The sequence below is a fragment of the Geotrypetes seraphini genome, chromosome 8, assembly GCF_902459505.1.
Source record: "Geotrypetes seraphini chromosome 8, aGeoSer1.1, whole genome shotgun sequence".
Taxonomy (NCBI): domain Eukaryota; kingdom Metazoa; phylum Chordata; class Amphibia; order Gymnophiona; family Dermophiidae; genus Geotrypetes; species Geotrypetes seraphini.
The window spans coordinates 154,386,405-154,406,138 of record NC_047091.1 but is presented as its reverse complement, the minus strand read 5'-3'; the positions used below and the strand labels follow the sequence as shown (position 1 = coordinate 154,406,138).

Below are 19,734 nucleotides of genomic sequence, written 5' to 3'. Positions count from 1 at the left end.
GGAGTATTGTTTTCTTCCTGTTTTCCAGTTCTTGGTTCTGCTTGGCTATTCGGCAGACTGAGGGAAATAGAGAAGGGAGGATAGTATATACTGTCCCAAAGTTTTGTTTTCAGTCTCCACCTGCTGGTCATGATTAGATATATACCCATTCGTAAAGTTAACCTCTACTGGTCTGGAGAAGCTAAAAGAAAGTAAATTAGCAGGTAAGAACCTAATTTCTCCTTAGTCCCCCCCCCTCTCTGTGCAGCAGCCACAGCACGTTCTTTACCCTACCCCCCTTTCCCTTCCTGCGTTCAGGCCTGCTATCAAGTTCCTTGGCACCCTCCCCCCTTCCCTTCCCACGGTCTCACAATTTTGAAAAACTCAACTTCTGCTGGTGCTGGAGTGGAGCTCAATGGCTAATTGCCTCGGAGGAGTTTTTCCAGAGTCTGAAGGTTGATTTTTAAGTTTTAAGGTGCCATGGCGGCTCCTCTTACGATCACCGCCTGCGTCGGAAGCCTTCTCCAACGCAGGTGCGGCTCGTGAGAGGAGCCGCTAAAAGTTCTGGGGTCTGCGACAGACTGAAGCATGGTGAGGGGCAGAGGCTGGATGCGGGCAAAGGAGGAGACTTACATTTGAGGCTCAGGAGACGGCAGGACTCCGCGTTCACTCCCTCTGTGACATGGTAAGGTGTAGGCTGTGTAGTAAGCGTGCATGTGCACTCTCACCGGCACATCCCGACAGATCAGATCTCAGGGAACATGCGGCGAGAGTGCGCATGCGCGCCTAGCATTTTATTTTTATAGATAGTATGCTATAAATACTTTAGGAACCTTAACAGAAGTGAAAGTATGCAGAGTATAGCGATTTTTTTGTATTGATCTCCTTTCTCTTTCCATTTATTTCTTTTTGCTATAAAGACAATCACTTAAAAGAGAAATGTAATGACACAAAACTAATTTACAATATTGTCTGTGTATGAAGTCTCTCTGGCAATGCCAGGCATTGCGATATTATTTGTGCATTTTCATAGGGGGCAGGGAGAGAGACAGCTAGAAAGACAGACAGCGGGAGGGAGAGAGACAGAAAGAAAGAAAGACAGACAGACATATTCTAAAACCCGTTAATATAACAGGATTAATGACTAGTAAGGAAATAATACATATGATATTCATAAATGTACAATGAAAATAGTCCACAACTAAGGAGAGAGAATCAAACATTATCAAGGGTAGTTGAATTCAAGAAAAAAGGAAAACGTAACAATATACTTGTAAATACAGAGCAAACTCAGTTGTATATAATACTAAACGGTCTGGACAGTGATATCAGTAGGCATCTCTGGGGCTACAGAAGCAGCCTTGCCCTCCAGGAAAAATTGTAATTGGTCAGGTTCATAGAAAACATATCTATTGGCTTGATAGTTAATACAACATTTACAAGGAAAGCACAGCTGAAAGGTAGCTCCTAAACTCAATACAGATTGACATAACATTAGAAATTTTACAAGACAAAGAAGCAATTCTTTGTCTATTCTTCACAGAGCCAAGAATGTTGAATTTTTTGGTAGTAAAGTAGCCGTTTTTCCTGATGTCTCCAAGTGGACGCAGTCCCGGCAGAAAAAATTTCTAATGTTACGTCAACTCAATCTTTATTTTATGTGGCTCTTTAGGGCCCTTTGGGTGCCTTATAAGGTTTCTAAGCTATTCAAAAACCTGTTGGTCTTGTCAGACTGATATTGGGACATTTAGCATATGTTGTTTGATTGTTCCTTTGTCAATTTTGACAGTTAGTTGGGAGGAAATAGGATCTCTTTCATTTTCATATTCCACTTACATATGAAATTATTTTGCATTCTCTGGTCCTTTCTAATATTTTGAATAAGTATGAGGCCAGGTTATTTCATATGTTAATGGGGATGGCAATTCAACATATTTTAGCTAATTGGAAAAATAGTTCTAAACTCTAAGGGGTCCTTGTACTAAGGCGTGCTAGTGCGTCTAAACGTGCACTAAAAATTAGCGCTCACTAAATGCTAATGTGTGCAAACACGTCCATTATATCCTATGGATGCGTTATCATTTAGCGCACTAAGACGCACCAACGCGCCTTAGTAAAAGGACCCCTGAGTGTGCTTGGTGGAATGCTATATGTTTGGTACGGAAATATGAAGAGGTTGCAGCAGTAAAACATTGTCGCTTACCGCATTTTTCAAATATTTGGTATTTGTTAGACTCTTATTTAACCAATGACTGATTTATGGAGGAACTCGGCTAGTTATGCCTTCTAAGGGTGAGATATATTGTACTGTGATATTCTATGATAGTATTTATTATTTCATATCCAATAAATATGCTTTAACAACAAAAAAAGCAGAAGAACTAGAAAAATAACTTCCTAGGTGATTGTACAACAAGACGATTGATATCAAAAGACCACAATGTCCTTAGCAGTTGGTATAATATAAGAAGACTAAATAGGTATAAAGGGCATCCAAAATAAAAGGATCTATCCCAGGACAAGCAAGCAGCATATGTTCACATCACCACTTTAAGATTTTAGAAAGTTTGCGATAGCCTGTGTGTGTGAGTGCCTTCCTGCCTGACGTAGGCACGTAAGAACATAAGAACATAAGCAGTGCCTCCGCCGGGTCAGACCATAGGTCCATCCTGCCCGGCAGTCCGCTCCCACGGCGGCCCAGACTGGTCACGACCTGTCTGTATCAAGACCAGACTGGTCAAGTCCTGTCTTCCTATCGAAGTCCTAACCTTCCGGTCTTGCACATGCACGACCTGGTTTGGTTTCTATACTCATTACTTGGTTAGCTTTTTATACTTGTGTTACATCCCAGCTCCTCCCTCAGTATCCCGCGATCCCTTTATCCCTCAGGAATCCGTCCAATCCCTGTTTGAATCCCTGTACCGTACTCTGCCTGATCACTTCCTCCGGTAGCGCATTCCAAGTGTCCACGACCCTTTGGTGAAAAAAAACTTCCTTGCATTTGTTTTGAACCTATCTCCCTTCAGTTTCTCCGAATGCCCCCTCGTATTCGCTGTCCCTTTCAGTCTGAAGAATCTGTCCCTATCCACCCTCTCTATGCCCCTCATGATCTTGAAGGTCTCTATCATATCTCCCCTGAGCCTCCTCTTCTCCAGAGAGAAGAGCCCCAGCCTATCCAACCTCTCGGCGTATGGGCAGAAACGTGTTCCCTCTGTTTCTTAGTTTCCGCAGAGCTAAGAAGTTGCGATCAACGGCTGTTGTATCTTTTTTTGCCTTCCCGTTCTTGCAGTTTTTTGACATTCTGGTAATATTTTTTTCTTTCTATTCTTTTCTTTTTATTATACATAAAAAAATTTTTTTAAAAAATATATATATATATCTTTTATTTTATTTTCTTGTCTTCGGGTTTTTGGCCTGGCAGGGCCTTCCGACCACTTCAGCCATTGTTTTCGATTTGGCAGTCTTGCCATCCATATCTCACACCCATTGATGGGATTTAAGAAGTGTGGTCGCTGTGCTCGCGCCATATCCCTCACAGACCCACATAGCTGGTGTCTCCAGTGTCTGGGTCCCAAGCACCGTGTCGAGACCTGTAAGCGCTGCTCCTCTTTACAAGAAAGAACTATTAAAAATCATCTTCTGCAGCAGCACAAATTGTTCGGTGTCAGCCTGGAGAGAGAGCTCACGTCGACATCGAAGGCCTCCACATTGACGACACCAAAGGTCACATCGATGGAGGCTCTGTCGTTGACCCCGGTGGAACAGTACACTGTCCCATTGGGCAAGTCAAAACTTCATTGAGCCAAGTCATGCCGACCTTGGAAAAGTTCCATAAGCACCCGGTTCCAATCTCGAGAAGTGCCTCTACCTCAGTAGAATTTTTGAAAAATTTGGTATTTGTTAGACTCCTATTGTTTAACAAATGATTGATTTATGGGGGAACTCTGCTATTTATGCCGTCTAAGGGTGAGATATGTTGTACTGTGATATTCTATGATTGTATTTATTATTTCATATCCAACAAATAAGTTTTAACAACTAAAAAAAGCACAAGAACTAGAAGAATAACTTCCTAGGTGATGGTACAACAAGACAATTGGTATCAAAAGACCACAATGTCCTTAACAGTTGGTATAATTTAAGAAGACTAAATAGGTATAAAGGGCATCCAAAGTAAAAGGATTTATGTGCTAGAAGAAGAATCTTTAACTGAATTTTTCTAGCCACCGGCAGCTAGTGTTGTTCAATCAGCAGCGAAGTTGGTTGATTAGAAAGGTTTTCTTATTGAAAAGCCTTAAGAGCCATATGTAAATATTTTATTATGGATCATTTCAAACTTGTGGTACAATCTAGAATTCAATAGCGGAATTAGAAAAGGTACAGAGAATTGCAATGGAAATGATAAAAGGTTTGGGATGACTTCCCTATGAGGAAAGGCTAAAGCGGCTAGGGCTCTTCAGCCTGGAGAAGAGACGGCTCAGGGGTGATATGATAGAAAATATTTCGTGGAGTGGAAAGGAAGATACGAATCGCTTGTTTACTCTTTTCAAAAATACTAGGACTAGGGAGCATGCAATGAAGCTACTAAGTAGTAGATTTAAAACAAACCGAAAAATATTTCTTTACTCAACGGATAATTAAACTCTGGAATTCATTGATGGAAAATGTAGTGAAAGTGGTTAGCTTAGCAGAATTTTAAAAAGGTTTTGATAATTTTCTAAAGAGAAGTCCATAAGCCATTATTAAGATGACTTGGGAAAACCCACTGCTTATTCCTAAGATAAGCAGTATAAAATCTGTTTTACTGCTTGGGATCTAGCTAGGTACTCGGGACCTGGGTTGGCCACTTAATGGACTTTGTCTGTCCCAGTATGGCAACTCTTATGTTCTCTTTGGACTTTTCCTACAGGAACACATCCAAACCTTTTTTAAACCCATCTATGTTAACTGCTGCTACCCCATCTTCTGGCAACATGTTTCAAAGCTTACAGTCATGTGAAAAAATTAGGACACCCCATGAAATATTCAGTTTTTTCTTAAGAAATGTTCACATATCAATGTCTAAATCTTTTTTTTATTTATCTCTGGAAAAGAAAGTGATATAATTGCAGGTAAACAACAAAACTTTTCCTTGATTTACTCATGAAACAAAAGATGTGTATTCTAACTGAGGAATAAGTTGGGACCCCCTACACTCTAATAGCTAGTGTTAACCCCTTTGGCTGAAAAAACTGCAGTGAGACACTTTTTGTAGCCATCTACCAGTCTCTGACATCGGTCTGAGGAAAGTTTGGCCCACTCCTGAGTGCAGAATTCTTTCAGCTGTGAGATGTTTGAGGGGTTTCTTGAATGTACAGCCTGTTTCAAATCACCCCAGAGCATCTCAATGGTATTAAGATCAGGGCTTTGACTTAGCCATTCCAGCACTCTCAGTTTCTTGGTTTTCAGCCAGTCCTTGGTGGGTTTACTTTTGGGTCATTGTCATTTTGCAAGGTCCAGTTCCGCTTCAGCTTTAATTTTCTTACAGATGGTCTCACATGTTCCTAAAGCACCCTCTGATACACGGTAGAATTCATGGTGGATTCTATAAAGGTGAGCGGGCCAGGACCTACTGCAGCATAGCAATCCCAAACCATGACACTTCCACCTCCATGCTTCACAGTTAGTATGAGGTTCTTTTCCTGGAATGCTGTATTTGGTGTACGCCAAACATATCCGCTTTTCTGGTGTTTGTCTACATTCTCTCTGGCAAACTTCAGTCTGGCCTTGATGTTTCTCTTAGAAAGCAAAGGTTTCCTCCTTACACACCTCCCATGCAAGCTAAATTCTCTTTCTGATTGTAGAGGCATGAACTTTCACATCAACAGTAGCAAGAGCCTGCTGTAGGTCCTGTGATGACATTTTAGGGTTTTTTGAGACTTCTTTTAGCATCTTGCGGTCTGCTCTAGGGGTCATCTTTCTTGGACAGCCAGACCTGGGCATGTTGGCAGTTGTTTGGAAAGTCCTTCACTTGGACACTATTTTCCAGACCATAGAATAGCTAATTCAAATTATTTTGCGATCTTTTAAAATCCCTTACCAGACTTATAAGCTGCTACAATCTTCTTTCTGAAGGCCTCAGACAGCTCTTTTGATCTCACCATGGTGTTCACTCTCACCGCAGCACACCAGACTAATGGCCTCGTTTACAAAGCTACGGCCCATAGAGACTTAAAGGGCTTCGGGGCTGTTGCCGTTGCGGCAGCCGCTAGCATGGTTTTGTAAAAGAGGCTGTAAATGCCTGAGGTTTAAGTAGGGCAAGCCTCCTTCAAAATGCTGAGTAATAATGTTCTAATCATGTGCACCTGATATGATACACCTGTGTGTGATTTGAGCCAGTTTAAACTGGGAGGATATGTGGGGGTGTCCTGATTTTTTCCTCAGAATACACATTTTTGTGGTTATCTTTTTTTTTTTTTCATGAGTTAATCAAGGAAAGGTTTTGTTGTTTACCTGCAATTACACCACTTTCTTTTCCAGAGATAAATAAAAAAAAGATTTGACATTGATATGTAAACATTTCTTAAGAAAGAACTGAATAATTTTATAGGGTGTCCTAATTTTTAAACATGATTGTAACTTCACTTAGTGGAAAAATATTTCCTCCTATTGGTTTTAAAAGTATTTCCTTGTAACTTCGAATGTCTCCTAGTCTTTGTAACTTTTGATGGCTTAAAAAAATCGATTTACTTGTACCAGTTTTATACCACAAATTCCACTATATCTTTTTTGAGATATGGTAACCAGAATTGAGTGCAATATTCAAGGTGGTCTTAATTCAGGCACAATTTTTCTGCTATCTTATGCTTGAAATTTGATTTCTTTGATTTTTAAAGAACTGTACCTGGCTTAGAACTTTTTCCCAGTATTATTATTTTTTTTAACTTTCAACAAAGTTTAGCTATGGCTATTGGATTCTCTCCACTGAAGCTGAAGACCCTTTTGGGGTTTGGGGGAAGGGAGAAGGGAATCCCCCACAGCTCTTTTAAGACCTGATTTACTAAGGATGTGATTTCCCATTTTTGTCCAAGGGAAAGAAAAAGGCTTAATAGAACAGGCAACCTGCAGACTATTGACAAAAATATTCAGCTAGCGGCTCCATGAAAATTCCAGGCACCAGGAGCAAATTTCTAGTTGCTGTGGTGAGTTGGCACCTGGGATTTTTCGAGCTGTGCTGGAACCACTTACACTTCTCCCTCCGAATCCACAGGTTTAGTACCCGCAAATTCAGTTATTTGTGATTTTTTTGCCCCGGACCTCCCCCTTGGTTTTTAAGGCAGAAACACTTCATTCCAGACCTCCCCACACCTTACTTGGTGGTGAAGCGGGGCAGGAGCAATCTTCCTACGCTCCTGCCCCGTGCAGAGTCATCATCAAAAATGGCTGCCGTGAGTTCCCGTTGTAGCCTCCTGAGACCACAGGAACTCGCAGCAGCCATTTTTGATGATGGCTCTGCACGAGGCAGGAGCGTAGGATGATCGCTCCTGCCCCGCGTCACCGCTAGACCACGAGGTAAGGTCTGGGAGAGGTCCGAGACGCAGGAGGGGAGGCGGGGGTGGGTCAGAGTCGGCGATTTTTCCATATTCGTGGGCCGGCTCTGCCCCTAGCCCTCGCGAATATGGAAGGAGAAGTGTATATAGTTCCTTTCTTTTCAGGAGCTGTGCTGTTGTTAGTTGTTTTCCACTGTCCTCCCAACACTTGTTTCTCCCCCACTACAGTTGTTTCCTCATTCTCTACTGCTGCCATCCTAGCCTTGTGACATAGCTGAGACTGGACATACATATGCAAAGGTTTTATGGTACTGCTGCTGCTGTTTTTATTGTTGCCATCTGCTCTCCTCCTGGGTTTTGAAGCTTTGGAGCTCAGCATCCTTGAGATTTAGCCCTTTCATGCATATTTTTATGCTGTTGACATTCAGCTAGTAGTAGCCAAGTATTCCTGGCTCTGAATTGGAAGCTAACACAAATTACACGATGGTTGGATGATCATGGTCTGTTCTTGAATCCCTCCAAATTTAGAGCTTTGTGGATTTCTGAGACAGTTGGTCCCCCGTTTTGTTCCCAAAATTGATGATCATCCCATTTCTGTACAGAGTGTGATTTGCTTCTAGGTGTTTGGAACCCTAAATTGACATTTTCCCATAATATCTCTAAATTCATCCAACATTCCTTCTATTACCTGTAGAAAATCCAGAGTCACAAATAATTTGCTTCACTCATTTATCATTAGTGAGATCAACTATTGTAACTCATTGCTTATAGGGTGCCCTCGACATCAACTGAAGAGACTTCAATTAATTCAATGTAGTTGCTGTGCATCTCTATTATGGGTCAAGAGATTTGACCATGTAGGACCATTACTGAGGGAACAACACTAATTACCTGTCATGTATTGCATTAAATTTAAAATAATACCCTTATCTTCAGGCTGTTTCAGCAAAGACCAGAAACTTAATTTTGAAAGAATTATGATTGATAGAATTATACTTTCTAATGAGCTAGGTTAATGCTAGCTGTGCAACCTACAACTCTTCTAAGAACTTGAATGGGGGGTTGGAAAGGGGGAAGGGGGTGTTAGATTACCGTGAGAGAGGAGATTATAAAAAACAAGACCTTCTCTTTAAGGGCAGAATGCATAGAACTCCAGAAACCCAGTAGAAAACACTGGGGCCTAGATGTACTAAAGAGGATCGGAAAGACTGTGTGGGTCTCTCCGATCCAATTTTTTTGCCAATTCAAAAAGAGCTATTGATGCACTTAAAGGTTTGCATGCAAATGATTCACGCGGAGGTTCATTGTAATCCCTGTCTCTCCCATCCGACTGATGGCTGGGAAAGCCCGAACAGCTGAGAGACAGGGGAAGCCTCGAAAGCAGCCTCCTGTGCCACTCAGTTGTTTGGAGCAGGAAACTTTTTTTTTTTTCTTTTTTTTATGGGCACAGATGCTATGTTACACAAACACAATATCTGTCCCATTAAAAAAAAGAAAAAAAGCACACACACACCCTCCCTGGCTCGGCAGCGAGAATGGCAGGAGGAATGCCTACTCCCTCCTGCTATGGTGACCCCCCCACCCTACACTGCACAAGAGAAAATTGGCAGGAGGGAGGTCCCCCTCAAAAAAAAAAAAAAGGCAGGAGGGATGCCCACTTTTTCCTTCCACTGAATGCTCCCCAGAACACCCCCCTCAGTACCTTTTCTGTTGGACACAGAAGGGAAGCACAGACCCTCCATCTTCATGGCCTGCCAATCCATTTATAGATGGTCCTGCTCAGAAGAGCGTACAATTTAACTTGGACAGACATGACATGACATAGAGGGTAGGGGATGCAGAACCCAAGGTGAGAGGAGTTAGGCGTCAAAAGCACTCTTAAAGAGAAGGGCTTTTAAATGGGCCTTGAACACTGCCAGAGACGGAGTCCGCCATAGGGATTCAGGCAGCTTGTTCCAGGCATATGGAGCAGCAAGGCAGTTGGCAGTTGAAGAGAAGGGCACAGATAGGAGGGAGTTACCAGCTGAGTGGAGCTAATGTGGGGGATCATAAGGGGAGATAAGTGAAGAGAGATAGTGAGAGGCAGCTGAATGAGTGCATTTGTAGGTAAGAGGAGTTTGAATTGTATTCGGAAATGGATGGGAAGCCAATGAAGTGACTTTAGGAGAGGAGTAATATGAGTAAAGCGGCTCTCCCGGAATATGAGTTGTGCAGCTGAATTCTGGACGGATTGGAGGGAAGAGAGATGGCTAAGCGGAAAGCCTGAGAGTAGCGACTTGCAGTGGTCTAAGCACGAATTATGATGGAATGTTCCACTTCCAGGACATAAGATGGGAGAACAAATTTCCAGCAATTTCCAGCATTCGTTTTCACAGTAGCATGGCTTGTGGTGACTACTCTGTGTTAGACTATCTACAACAGTGTCTCTCAGTTCAATCCTGGAGGTGCCCCCTTGCTGGTCCTGATAGCAGTCATTTTAGACTTGTAGATCAGTGTTTCTCAATTCGGTCCTGGAATACCCCCTTGCCAGTCAGGTTTTCAGGATATCCACAATGAATATACATGACAGAAATTTGAATATATTAGAGACTGTGTATGCAAATCAGTTTTATGCTTATTCATTGTGGATATCCTGAAAACCTGACTGGCAAGGGGGTATTCCAGGACCAAATTGAGAAACACTGATCTACAAGTCTAAATTGACTGCAATCAGGACCAGTATACTGAAACTACATGTATATCATAAAGTATGGGACCTTTATACTAACAGGAAGGAAAATACTCTAATTAAATTCTTTGATCCAGGACTGATTGATATTAGATTGAGGGGGGGGGCAAAATGTTGCAAAGACCTAAAACAGTAGGAAATAATCTTTATATCTAGGAGGGGATGCACAATAAATATTATAAAGGAAACACCGTATGCTTAAAAAATGGTTTGTGAAACGTTTCATTGTATTTTATGATGTTTTTGAATGATACATTAATTTACCCCCTTAATAATAAAAATGTTAAAAACAAAAGAGAATTAAAGGCAGTAGCTCCAGAGCTCCTCTCCTGTGCTGCTGTTCTCGACTTAGGAGGAGGTAGGAGGCCAGTGCGGGAGCTACATTATTTTAAAAGGTACGGGAGATCTACTAATGGGGCGGTTTATCTACGATGTCATTAGATAGGCCGCCCCATATAAGGAAGCCGCACCCACTATGTGGATTGCAAAACCCATATGTAGGCCGCGGCCTATATATGGGGAAATATGGCATATTAAAATTATTTTTTTTAAATACATGACTTGTGAGGAGGTGGGTGTCATGGCATGGCAATGAAAGGTTAACTGAGCCTTGAGTGACATTTCTGAAGTCTTGTTCTGAAACTATAAGAATTTTTGCATATATCAATGAATATTTGAAAGTATATAGGGTGGGGGCACCAGGGGGCATGTCACACCTGGCACAACTCCAGCTTGGTATGGTGCTACAGCTGTTCAGTTGTTGGTATGTGCCATTCTTCTGCTTTGCCCCTTTTTTCCATTTTTGCTTTTGAGTAAAGCAAGAAAAGGAGAATATTTTTATTTGTATTTCTTTCCCTTTATTAGGCGCTGATGACCTTGAAAAACATCATTTCTCTCTTACTATTTTTTTCCAGGTGAAAGCAGATAAGAACAGCCAGAACTTGAGCAAGCTGCAACAGTGTTCGCGTGGTGTGAATGAGATGGCTGCAAATGTCGTAGCGTCGACAAAGTCGGGTCAAGAACAGGTTGAAGAGAGAGGTAACTTGTGAATTTTGAATGCTTTTTTGGGGAAAATACGCAGGCATCGATGTGAATCACGTTGCGTCAAGAGCCAACACTTTTGCATTTTCTTTCCACCTCTGCAAAGTTCTGTTTTTGACAGGTTTGAAGTTTTGGTCTGTACATGTTACCAAAGGTCAGTGACCTTTCATGGCCTTGAGATAAATGTTAGTATAGAAAATACTAATAAACAGCCCATTCAAGGCAATCTAATTAGGACTTTTTGCCCTATTTCTGGGCAGGGGGAGAGGGAGGTTCCTTGATGAAATCCTTAACAAAGTTCTGCCACCCACATCCCTGCCTGTCACCATGAACTTTTTCAAACCTCACAGATTGGCTGATGTTGTGATGTCCATGACAAGATCAGAGACAGCCAACCCCTGCATTCTGAAAGTGTTAGTGGCGTGCTAGTGAGGATTAGTACTGCCCGATTCAGGAAAAAAAATTTCATTTTGATTCAGCCTATTGAATTGGTTTTTCGATTCGATTCGAGTTTCCTGCCCAATTGGGTGTTTTGGGTTTGTTTATTTTTTTCAAACATCCTGGGGGGTTTATTTTACAGCCTCTTCACCCCCTTTGCCTTCTCCTAACCACACTGGCACTGTGGTGTAAACAAAATAAACAAACAAAAAAGACTTTTCCTCTCTGTTAAATCCTAGCTCACGTTTGCGGTCTAACACCAGCTCTGGCAGGATACACGTTTCAAATTTGACATATTGTAATCACAAAACAGAAAATAAAATTAGTTTTTCTACCTTTTGTTGTCTGATCATTATTCAAATTTTGTTGGTCTCAAGCTCTGGTTGTCTTCTGATAACTTGCTTGCCAGGGTTTCCTTCTTTCTTCTTTCTCCCTGCTAACCATCCATCTTCCATCTCTGTCCTTCCATTCCGTTTCTCTTCCCTCCCCAGGAGGTCTGGCATCTTCCCTTTTTTTCGTCTCCCTCCACAGATCCATCTTTTCTTAACTACCCTTTCATCCAGCATCTCTCCTTCCTTCCCCACCACCTCAGGGTCCACCATCTCTCCCTTTCTTTTCCCAACTACCCTCCTATCCAGTATCTCTATCCCCCCTCCACACCATCCCTTGCGTCCAACTTCTCTCCCTTTCTGTTCCTTCCCTCCCTAAATACCATTGTCCATCATCTCTCTCCTCTATTTTCAGACCCATTTCTTCCTCCCCAAAGTCCGGCATATGCACATCTCTTTGTACCCCCCCTTCCCTCCCTCCATGTACTTCTATACCATGGCCCCCCTCCCCTGAAGGTCTGTCCCCCCTTGAAGGTCTGTGTCCCCCGCTGAAGGCCTGCACCCCACCCCTAAAGGCCTGTGCCACCATCCCTGAAGGCCTGTTTCCCCCTTGAAGGCTTGTCCCCCCCCCCTTAAAGGTCTGCATCCCACCCCTGAAGGTCTGCCTGTCCCCCCTTTAAAAGCCTGCCTCCCCCCTTGAAGGCTTGTCCCCCCCCCCTCTTGAAGGCCTATCCTACCCCTGAAGGCCTGTCTGTCCCCACCTTGAAGACCTGTCCCCCCTTTGAAGGCCTGCCTCCCCCCTTGAAGGCTTGTCCCCCCTCTTTAGGGCCTATCCCACCCATGAAGGCCTGCCTGTCCCCCCTAAAGGCCTGTCCCCTCCCTTGAAGACCTGTTCCCCCCCTTTGAAGGCCTGCCTGCCTGTCCGCCCTGAAGGCCTGCCTGCTTGTCCCACCCCGAAGGACTGTGCTCATTCCCCCCCCCCCCCCGGTGTTCGTCTTCCACCCCCCTGGCCTTCCGCTTCCCCCCTGGCCTCCCCGCCCTGTTTACCTTCCAGGAACAGCCTGCAAACAAGATCGCAGTGCTAGCGATCTTAGTACCGCTTTGGAGCTGTTTCCTCCATCGCGGTCCCGCCCCTTCTCTGATGTCCTTTTTTATTATGCTTCTAAGCTAATAACATCATAGTAACTCCCTCGTTTACACATCTCATGATTGGTGGGTACAAAGGTACATGCTTTTACATTGGTGGATACAAAGATAGGTACATGCTTATACATCGTGATCACCCTCCCTTTACCTCGTGCTTTTGCTTCGTGATCATCCTCCAACTCAGCACTTAGACAAGGGCCTGATTAACACGTGGACTGTCAGCTGATGTCCTTTCCAAATAAGTACAGTTCAAATAAGATAAGCATGTGACAGTCCAAAGGTTATAATGCATACTCCTTAAGCTATCTTAATTAGCCTTAAGCTCAGGGCCTGCACGTAGGCAAATAATAATAACTTTATTCTTCTATACCGCCACAATCTTGCGACTTCTAGGCGGTTTACAATCAAGAGTGGTGGACATTCAGCGAGTTACAATGTGTAGATAGTCAGAGGAAATACCGAGTGCATAAACATTAAGGAAGCAAAATTATAGATATATAAATTTGTTGAGCGAGAGTATACGGTATACAGATTGGAAGAAATGTCCAAGTGGGCCTGTTAGGGGAAGGCCGTGCAATTCAAAAAATACAGCAAAAGTTACGATATGATACCAGTAACAATTTATATATATCATAGAGCCATGGAGTTTTAGGCGGACTTAAGAGGGGAGAGAGAGAAGAGTAGGTCAGTTGTTTAGGTATTTCAGGAATAGGTGTGTTTTTAGGCGCTTCCTAAATTCCTCGTAGGTAGTGGGCTAAAGCAGTTGATCTAGGTCTTTACCCCATAAGGCTGCTTGGTGTGAGAGAAGGTGATCGTGGTGTTTTTTCAGTTTGCAACCTCTGATTGGAGGGGAGACGAAGTTTGAATGTGTGCTTCTCTTACGTTTGTTGGTGGAAAAGGAGAAAAGGTCTGTTATGTATTTGGAGGCTAGTCCATATAATACTTTGAAGCAGAGGCAGGCGAATTTAAACTGTACACGTGCTTCCGTCGGCAGCCAGTGCAACTGCCGGTAGTAAGGTGTCACATGATCGAATTTCTTCAGTCCGAAGATAAGTCTGACCGCAGCATTTTGCATTATTTGAAGACGTCGCATATTCTTTTGAGAGATTGCTAAATAGGCTATGTTGCAGTAGTACGAGGGATTGCACTAGGATTCTGAATGCTGACGTATCGAAATAAGATTTAATGGATCTGAGTTTCCAGAGAGTGAAAAAACCCTTTTTGATTACGGAGTCCACCTGGTCTTTCATGGTTAGGCATTGATCCTGGGTTACCCCTAGTATCTTCATGGTGGGCTGAATAGGGTAATTGAGTTCATTGATGCATACTGGGGTTTTATTGTCAAGCGGGTGAGGAGAGGCAACGAAGAATTTTGTTTTTTCTGGATTAAGTTCATCCATTGTTCCATCTCGTTTAAGGCATCGGATGCCTTGGGAATGGTTTCCGAGATAGAGTTAGTGAATGGGATGATGATCGTAAAATCATCTGTGTAACTGAATAGTTTTATCCCTAGTTGAGTTAGTCGCACACCCAGTGAGGACATGTAGACATTGAAAAGCAATGGGGAAAGCGGTGACCCTTGTGGCACCCCGGATGAGTTGCTCCAGGTATCGGAGTGATCATAGTTGAAGCGTACCTGATAGGTACGGGATGTAAGGAAGCCACAAAACTAGTTCAACACCTCATCCCTGATTCCAATGGCGTCTAGGCATTGTAGCATTTTCCCATGGTCTACCAAATCGAATGCAGAGCTCATATCGAATTGCATGATCAAGGCATTGTGGCCCTTGCTAAATAATAGGCGCAAATAGTCTAAGATAGCAGCAATAGCCGTCTCCGTACTGAATAAAGGTCTAAAGCCGGATTGAGTTTCATGCAGGAGAGAGAATTGATTAAGATATTCCATCAATTGGATGTGAACCAATCCCTCCATGATTTTTACAATAAATGGGATAGATGCTATAGGTCTGTAGTTGGTTATTAGCGCTGAAGATTCTTTTCGGTTTTTTGGGATTGGGGTTATTATTATGTGACCGTTGTTAGTGAGGAAATTCCCATTTCTTAGGTTGTGGGCTAGGTAGTGTAGCAGTGATAGTTTAAATTCTAATGGCGCCGCTTTCATAATCTCCGTGGGGCACATGTCCAGGACGCAGTGAGATTTAGAGTATTTGTTGTATAGTTTGGTATAGTTATTCCATTCTAAATCATGAAAGGAACTCCAGGTCATGTTTGTTGGTATTTCATTGTCTTGTAAGTTAGCTATTAGGTGATCACTACGGATTTTTATTACGCAGTTATTTCTTTTTTTTTTTTTGTAACTCTTTATTTAAACACTGCGATACAAGCACAGCAGGTACACCATTATGGCAAAACCACACATTCTGGAATACAGTGTATACATTATAATACCCCTCTCCACCCCACACGACCTGTCCCCTTCCCAACCCACCCCTCCCCTCCCCCCCCACGTACCCCCCCCCATGACCCTCTAAATTACCCATCTCCCGATATCATCTAGATCCCCCCCCCCCCCTCACATGAAATATCAAAAAGGAAGAAGTAACATAACAGAATCCTAATATGCTAAAGAGGCAATGGAGGACCCCCATCGAAGATGCACCATCTAAGCATGTAATACAAATTACTCAGATTTTCCCTCCATCTCTAGGAACCTTCCCCATAGGTCCTCGAACTGTCGCCTTTGGCGGGTAAGTAGAGCCGAAAGCCGAAATTTCTCACAGACCCATCCTAATTTCACTCGCATCATCGCTACCGTAGGTATCGTGGGGCTCTTCCAAAGTGATGCCAGCACAAGTCTAGCAGCTGTAAAAGCCAGTCTAGCCAACTTGTCCTGCGTAGCCTCCACTGTCCCTGGGAGTACCCCCAGCAAGGCCGCCTCCGCTCCAAATGGTAATCGACATTGCAAGAGGCACCCCACATAACGGAACACCTGAGTCCAATAGTCCACAAGACGAGGACACTCCCACCACATATGAATGAATGTACCCCTCAGGCCACACCCTCTCCAGCACTCCCCTGCACATGAGGTATTCATCTTTGCAAGCACCACAGGAGTAACATACCATCTCACAAGGAGCTTAAGAGCATTTTCTACCAATTGTGGGGCCACCGCCACATGATGGATTCGCAATGCTATTTGTTCCCATTCCTCATTCGTATAGGTGAGCCCCAAGTCTACCTCCCACGCCCGCATATATGAGGTCTTCCGATCAGGGTCGGCAAGCAGTAAGCGATATAATTGTGAAATGCAGCCCCGACGCACTGGGTCCCCCAACATTAACTCAAACCTCGAGCACTTATATGCTGTAGGGTCCCCCGCTTTAATGCGCATAACATAATCCTTCACCTGTAGATAGGGGAATATATCACGCTGCTCCAAATGGAAAGAGGCTTGGACCTCAGGAAACCCACGAATACGCTCCCCCTCCAACAGTTGGCCAAACCATCTCAGCCCACCTCGCTCCCATCTACAAAAGACTCCACCCTCCCTACCCGGAACGAAATCCTCTGCATACCTAATAGGCAAAAAATGTAGGCCCTGCATCCTACCCACCAATTTTCTACACGCCCCCTTCCAGACCCGTAGCGTCCATCGTGTAAAAGGATTAGAAATAGAAGCAATATCCGTCTCCCTCAAGCCCACCCACGGTAGATAAGACAAAGCCGGTATGCCCCTAGGATCCCCCAAGAGACCCTGTTCCACCTGAACCCACAATTTAGCTGGATCCGCATGCCAATCCACAACCGCCCTAAGCTGCGCCGCCCTGTAGTATAGTTCCAAATTGGGTAACCCCAGTCCTCCCTCCTCCTTAAATTTGAACATGGCATATCTCGCCACCCGAGGACGCCTACCCTTCCATATGAAGTGCAAAAGAGACCTATGCCAGCGAGTAAAACAGATTTTAGGGACTTCAACCGGAAGCACTTGAAAGAGATAAAGAAATCTGGGCAGGGAAGGAAGTGACGTCATCTTGCCGAATGGCAGTGTGAAGCAGAAGCTCCGTCGGGCTTTTGCGACTTTTGTGCTTGGCGCTTCCACAGTGCGTCTTTTTAGCCACAGAACACGACGGCCCGGACCCCCTCTTTCATGGCGACCCGAAAGCGCCTAGATAAATTTAAATTCTTTGGCGATCCGCCGGAGAAATCGGGACCAGAGGGGGCAGGCAGCGTGGGGGAGAAAAAGAAAATGGCGGCCGGACCGGCGACTCAATCGGAGTCGGAGGACGAGGGGATCCCCGATCAGCGGGGGGAGGTTGGTGATGCACCCCAGAAGTCCATCACGGACTGGTTTAAAGAGCTGAAGGCGGAAATTGTTGGGGTGCGAGGGGACGTGCGGGCGGCGATTGCGGAGCTGCGGTCAGAGGTTGGTGAGCTGGGAGCCCGAGTATCAGCGTCGGAAGACCACGTGGCTACCCTCCACACGGTGGTGACCTCTAATTCTGAGACCTCGGCCCGCCTGTCGTCCGAACTCCGGGACCTCCAAACCCAAGTTGAGGACCTTGAGAATCGGTCTAGGCGCTGCAACCTGCGCTTTAAAGGCATCCCTGAAACAGAGGAGTACAGGGACTGCAAGGCAGTGGTACGGGACTTTTGTGAGCATTTGTTGAGAGCTGATGGAGCGGACCTGCCTGATACTATAGTGCTGGTGCGTGCACACCGCAGTCTGGGAGCTGCACGAGCCCAGAGCACCCGTGATATCATTGCTTGCTTTGGGGAGTTTACGGTGAAGGAGCGGATCTTATTGGCTGGTCGACGACAAGCTACACTCCAGTGGAAGGATTTGGCGGTGGGAGTATTCCAGGATCTGGCGTGGTCTACCTTGCAGAAGCGCAGAGCGTTTAAAGATGTCACCTACGCCTTATGCTCTGGGGGCCATAAATACCGTTGGCTCTTTCCCTTTGGGATGTGGCTGACCGTTAATGGGACATCTCGGAGGGTGAGCACAGTGTCGGAGGCCTGGGCGGAGATGCGAGCCCTGGGCTGTGGGACCGAACGGGAGGAAGAACGGCCTCCAGCTGTGGCATCCACATCAGCGCAGAGTGCATCTTGGACTACAGCATTGCGCTCTGGCAAGAAATCAGCAAAACCCCACACCTGATTGGGGTTCGGATACTGTACTACTTTTACGGAGCCGGATTTGATCTTTTGGCTGCGGGGGAGCCTCTATGAGTAGGCTTGGCTGTGCTGGGGACTCTGGTGGATACTGGCACCCCCAAAGATGTGTGACTTTCTTTAACACCCAGTTCTTTATTACAAGATGTGATGTTGTGTTGTATTGTTACTTGCTTGTTTGGCTTTGAGGGGCACGGGGAGTTTTTTGCTGGTCTGAATGGGGTTTGGGAGTTGGTGAAATGCTTGAGGGTTGAGTGCAGGTGGGGGGAGAAAGAGTGGCACGTTGAGTATGTGTGTGGATCTGCACTTTGGTTGTTTCAATGTTTTAGAGAGGGGTCATAAATGCCTTTGGGAGAGGATTGCACTTTCTGTAAGCTGGCGAATCCTAATGTACAGGGTTCGATGCAGCGTAGGGGTGGGGGGAGGGGGGTGGGGATTGGGGGGGTTAGGGGAGGGGAGGGGAGGGCAAGGGCAGATGAGAAGCTTCTTACTGTAGGTTCGTGGAATGTTAATGGACTTAATAGTCCCGGTAAGCGTAGTATTGTGTATAAGGAATTGGCACGCATGCAATGGGATGTTTGTATACTTCAGGAAACTCATTTGAGGCCACGTGATGTGGCGGTTTTACGCTCCAACACTTATGACCAGATCTGGACACACCAGGGGTTGACACCAGGGAAGAAAGTGGGGGGCTTGGCCATATTGATACGAAAGGGACTAGGGCTAGTAGTTGATCAAGTTTATCGTGATGGTGCGGGGCGATGTTTGGCTCTTGTGGCTACTATACAGGGCCGTACCATCACCCTTATCAATTTGTATGGCCCCAATACAGGACAAGCCAGTTATTTTGGGTCTATTAAAGAAGACCTGGTTGGTTTTGTGCAGGGGTCAGTGTATCTTGGTGGGGATTTTAATGTTACACCTGATGTTATTTTGGATCACTCTGTGGGTGGGACTCGGTCACCGTCTAAGGCTGCTAGACGGGCTTTACTGTCTTTATTTTCTTCTCTGGGCTTGGTAGACTGCTGGAGGTTGTTGCACCCCACGCAGCGTACCTACACTCACTATTCACATGCACATAGATCGTATGCACGTGTAGATGGGCTGTGGGTCCATCGTAATTTGTGGGGAGGGATTCGCCGGGCGGAAATTGGAGATATTCAAGTCTCTGATCACGCGCCGGTGTGGGTAACTTGTGCGGGTTATTGGGCCGGGGAGGGCCGCCGTTTTTGGAGACTTAACGAGTCTTTATTGAAGGATCCTGTTGTGGTTCGGGAGGTGAATGAGACAGTAGATCAGTACCTCAAGAATAATGATAATGATACGGTCAGTGACGCGATTTTATGGGATGCCCTGAAGGTGGTAGTTCGGGGTATTTTTATAAAATGGGGTGCTCGTTATAAGCGTCGGC

At 44.7% G+C, this 19,734-nt stretch overlaps 1 protein-coding gene across 1 annotated transcript in view; it reads left to right on the top strand.

Moving 5' to 3' along the window:
* HIP1R (huntingtin interacting protein 1 related) overlaps positions 1-19,734 on the top strand; it is a 243,591-nt gene that overhangs the window by 195,058 nt on the left and 28,799 nt on the right. Inside the window, exon 29 of the mRNA XM_033955047.1 lies at positions 11,151-11,274. Within this exon, the coding sequence (XP_033810938.1) occupies positions 11,151-11,274 (124 nt within the window). The remainder of the gene's footprint in view (positions 1-11,150; positions 11,275-19,734) is intronic.